Below are 4,901 nucleotides of genomic sequence, written 5' to 3' on the forward strand. Positions count from 1 at the left end.
CAAGCTTTTTTTTGTCAGCACCCACCACGTCCGTTCCGTAACCTCAGTCAGCATTACCATTCCCGTGAATTCCATCAGAGGGTCGTCTCATGCATGGAGTGGAGACTACCTGTCGAGATCTTGGCTTTTGGTCCCAAATGTCAAGCTTGTTCCCACTGTCATGCGCTCGCGCGCGCGCGCGAGAGAGAAACCTACGGTGGAGGTTCATGGTATACTGCTTTTGACTGACAGTCTGGGCATGATGAGCATCCTGCCCGTTTCGAAAACGTGACGAACAGGCAAAATCCATCCATCCAACCACTTACGGGAGATCTCACTGTTTAATTCTCAAAGCGCGCAACATCCCACATTCCATTTCCCTTAATCCAATGCTATTGGACCCCTCTGATGATGATCTTTGATGCTTTCTCTCCCATCTCCGGGCGTCCCTCCAATCTCGAGGACATCACCAAAGCCAAGACCTCAAAATCCAACTCTAGATATCTGCCGGCCCCCCATACACTGCTCCCCAAATCCCAACCGTGCAACGGCATCTCCCTTCAAACATCATCTTTAAACGGATTCATACCCACACAAGGAATAGGAAGATGGAGTTCTTCTGGGCAGAAGCCCCAAAAAACCGTCCAAAAACGGTCAATACAATCGAACCCCCGGACCCTGTATTTTGCCTGCCTGCCGGCCGACCGACCGCAACGGCACCAAGAAACCGACGCAGCAGCATTGAATGCTGCCGGCGCACCCCACAAACGCCCCGAATGATAATTTGACTGCTGTCTCTCTCCCCCATATGGAGATACGGATAGTCTCTCCATTTCGTATCTGAAGTTGTAGTCCATCCACAAGCGCAAAATGACGCTGTCTTTACTACCCAGTCACCCATCTCTTTTTTGTCTTTCTCATCTGACGTCTAACCAATGTCAACTGGTTCCGACTCGGCATCAATACCAACAACCAACACAAGAGCCTCCTCTCACCCATTCAATCCCCCCCTCCACGTCCCCATCAAAAACCCCCAGTCACACGAGCCACGAACTGCTCCCCCCTAGACACTATCCCACCTTTTCCCACCCACACCCTCGAACGAGGCCGTTTCATCTACGCGTCTATCGGCAGTGAACGTCGGTAGCCTCGTCACTCTAAATTCCCACAGACGTCTCTGGCACTCTACCTCTCTCTTGTCTTTTCCCCTTCCCCACCAGGGTCATACCCAGGGCGGCCGCTTTGGTGCTCTACAGCATTGTACTTGCTCTCCCTCGGCCACCGAAGCTCTCGTACAGTCAGGCAGGGGAGGTGCACAACTCCTCCGTCCGTCTTGCTCGAACCATGACCCCTACTCCGTACACCACACAACCACCCATCACCGTTGTCCGTCTCATGGATGATGGATCTCCCTCCCCCTCCATGTCCCCAACACCAACCCACCCCCTGCCAACCGCCTGATGCTTAACGCGACTTTAACCTAAACTGACCACATACCAATTGGCAAATGGGAACTCGTACCTTTTTCCTTTGTCGGGGACATGATCTACTGCCGGCCATGCCTTCCAAGGGGACATCGTCAGACATAGGCAAGAAAAAAAAGCTTGCAACTAAGTCCCCGTCAACCAATACTCCGCTGTCAGTTCGCCTCAGAACATGATCCCCGACTTTGGAGGACCAGACTCCATCCGCTTAGCCTCAGACTCAAAAGTCCACCACCTTATCGTCGTAAGATGCCATCCATCTATCACTGTATAGAGCCACATGTTCGAAACGAGTCTGCAACGTGACACATCTGTCTTCAATAATTCACTCAAAGTCACGGGTGGGAAAGAAAGTAGGAAGTAAAGTGTTGGTAAAAACGTGCCAGTCTATTTCGCCCGGTGATGTACCGATGGCGCGGATGAGGCAATCTCGTAATGCTATGTACTGTATATAAGAAAAAGTAACGACTGTTTCAATGCAAGACCTCTCTGATGGTGATGCCCTGGCCAACCCCGTTTTTACCGTGATGCAAACCCAAAATCCCCGTGATCCGATATCGTGATCTCACGTTTCCCGATTGTTGGGACCGCCCAAAGTGGCTGGTCCTAAAAGTGATTCCCAAACGCCGTGGCGATGCTGAAGTAAAGACAAAAACAAAACATAAAAAGGCAAGAATTTCCAGGCTAGTATGGCAATGCAACCCCAGTCACGTCTTCATGGACGTTTCCTCTTCTCCTGTTCCTGGTCTGGCACAATTTAGATGCAGAACTTGCGGTCAAGAGCCTGAAGCGCCTTCACGTCGTGGCTCATGTTGGCGGGGCGATCAACCGGCGGTGGGAGACCGCCCAAGGCGCCTCCTGTCCGCGGGGAGCTGTTGGCGCTGTTCACACCGTTGGCACTGTTCGGCTCGGAGTTGGATGGAGTAGGGTGCAAGAGGAGAGCAGACAGGCTGGCCTTGTTGGGAAGGGGCGCTGCGCTATTGCTGTCGGAGTGCGAGCTTCTGGGAGGCGAGACAGACAACGTCCTGTTGGGAGGAGTGTGTGTGATCGGGTGGCTAGTAGAAGGAGCGCTGGAAACAGCATTGATTCCCGGAAGAGTGTTGGGGTTGCGAGGGCCGAGTCTGGGGTCGATCATCACAGCCTGCGCCGCCTGAGCTTGGAGGTGAGAGATGCGAGGAGACTCAGAGGCACGCGACTGTTGGATGGAGGCCAAGCGAGGCGACTGGTGCTGCGGTTGTTGAATCTGCGCCAGGCGAGGAGACTGGTGCTGAGGAGCATAGGGAGCCAGAGGCTTCTGGGCCGTTGGCGGTGGGAGAGGTGCCCGGTCGTAGGGTGACAGATGGTGGTGAGGAGGAGCATGCACGTAGTGCGGTTGCTGCGCGGGCGAGTGTGAGACTTGAGGAGGCGGCAGCTGATGTTGCGGCTGTTGTTGCGGCGGGTAAGGAGATGTTGTGTAGTGGCTGTAAGGAGGCGTGGCGACCGGCGAGGGAGGCCATGAGTAGCCCGGCTGCTGTGCGTACTGAGGAGGGTAGGCTTGTGGCGGCATGGGCTGTTGAGGGTGCTGCTGTGTCATGTAGGGAGTTTGTTGCAGCATAGGTCCTCTGGTGAGAGCGGGAGTGGGGTTGCTATCGTGGAGGCTGGACTCGGGGTACATTCCCTTCATGGGAGTGATGTGTCTGAGCTGAGCATCGGTGCTTGGTTGTTGAAGCTCTGGTGATCCAGGGTGCGGTCTAGAGTAGTAGGAGATGAGGTGAAGGTGCTGGCCAGTGGAGGTGGTGATGCTGAAAGACTGCTTCATGAGGCCATCCGCCTTGTATCTGTAGCCCTCAGGCTCGCCGTCTTCCTGGTCCTCGTCGCTCCCACGGCCAGAGTCGGGAGTCTTGCCGGCACCCCGTCTGCCACCGCCAAAGCCGCTGCCACGCTTGCCCTCCATCTCGCGGTAGGTGAGGAAGCTGCCAGAGACTCGGCTGGCGCTCCATGACTTTCCATCGGTCCACCTCCGCATGCCAGCTTCCCGCTCATCCCAAACAAATACTGAGCCGGATCGGATAGACTGGCGTTCCTTCTCTGATAGTCTGCGTTGAACGCGAGGCAAGAGACCGAGTCTGCAAGCCTCGAAGAGCTTAATAGCGTCTGCGGGTGTCCGCACAAAGCCGTGATATGTCTCCATGGTGATGATGGATTAAGTGTGATGAAGGTTGGGTGGTGAAGGTGAAGTAAAAGTGTGAAGCTACCAAGAAAGCTTTGATAGGTAGGAATGGGAGAACCTTTATATCAAGGTGAGAAGAAGGGAAGGCTGGTCCGAAAGTAACTCTCCGGTGGTCCTCCACTGCGGCCCCACTGAGTTCGTTTGGGGGTAGGGATAGTTTGAGTAGAAATCGGCACAAGTTGCCCTCGACAGAAAAAGATCCTTGGCCAGAGTCGCCCTATGGCAAAGACGGGTAATCCGCGGTCGACAGAGAAGAGAGTTTTTTTGGGTTAAGCCGATAGGTATGGTTAAAACCCCGTGTGACCAGATTGGTGGTGTCCGTCTGTCACGCCAAGAGATTGTCCAAGGCAAATCAGGGTGAGACGTCTCGTCGGAAAAGGCTGAAGGTCCAAGCTTTCTCTCTGAAAGAAGCGTTTGTTCTGAGAGAGGCGGACGCGTGGGTGGTGAGCAGCGGGTGCTGATGCCGCTGACAAACGCTTCGAGAAAAGAGAAACGACTTGCGTAGGCTAGATGACGCAGAGCAGAGTGGGTTAGCTCCTCAGGTTCTCGGCAGGTGAGGGCGACGATGAGCTCCTCGACGATAGGATGAAGGTGTTTCGCAGGCGGTGATGGGTGATGACAGAAGCTTATTCACAACTCGACAGAGAGATGGGTTGAGGCGCATTGAGTCGCACGTCAAGCTTCGAAAGGGTGGAGATGGTGAAGGTGAACGGGATGTTGGAGTTGGTGAGAGCTGCTTTTGGCAGGCTTGCGAGACGTGCCAGGTATGGAGTTCAAAGGCGTCTGACTGGGCTGGAGCAGCACCTGTACCATATATATCCTGATACAACACGCGCAAGCCCACAACTAGCAGTCGCACCCCCCGGCGAAGGCCAAGCTTTTGGCGACAGGGGAGTCATGGTAAGGGAGGGGGCCAGGGCAAGCCAAGGGGGGCAGGGGTACGAATGCAAAAGGGGCGTGTGGGAGACGAGGGGTGAGAGACGAAGACGACGACGACGACGAAGAGGGGGGTGTGATGGAGATTCGGGAGTGTCGACAAGAAGACAAGACCACCAAGGCCGGGCATGGGTTGAAAAGTGACTTTGGGACTTGGGAAGACTACGGATACGCTTCGAACCAAAGTGGAGGCGACCCGAGTGACCCAAAATTCCTTCTGGAATCACCCTGCGCGCACACACACACACACACACACTCTCTCTCTCTCTGCGCCGTCACAGCCGATCCACTGA

General features: G+C 54.8%; 1 protein-coding gene across 1 annotated transcript; it reads right to left on the reverse strand.

Moving 5' to 3' along the window:
• Nucleotides 1–2,220: 2,220 nt before the first annotated feature.
• PTH2 (Gluconate transport-inducing protein) lies at nucleotides 2,221–3,633 on the reverse strand (the record flags this gene model as incomplete). Its single annotated transcript, XM_053195751.1, has 1 exon — nucleotides 2,221–3,633. The coding sequence occupies one exon, from the start codon at nucleotides 3,631–3,633 to the stop codon at nucleotides 2,221–2,223; it is 1,413 nt and encodes a 470-aa protein (XP_053046786.1).
• Nucleotides 3,634–4,901: the final 1,268 nt, after the last annotated feature.

The sequence above is a fragment of the Colletotrichum fioriniae genome (assembly GCF_027942845.1).
Source record: "Colletotrichum fioriniae strain IMI 355084 chromosome Unknown scaffold_16, whole genome shotgun sequence".
Lineage (NCBI taxonomy): Eukaryota > Fungi > Ascomycota > Sordariomycetes > Glomerellales > Glomerellaceae > Colletotrichum > Colletotrichum fioriniae.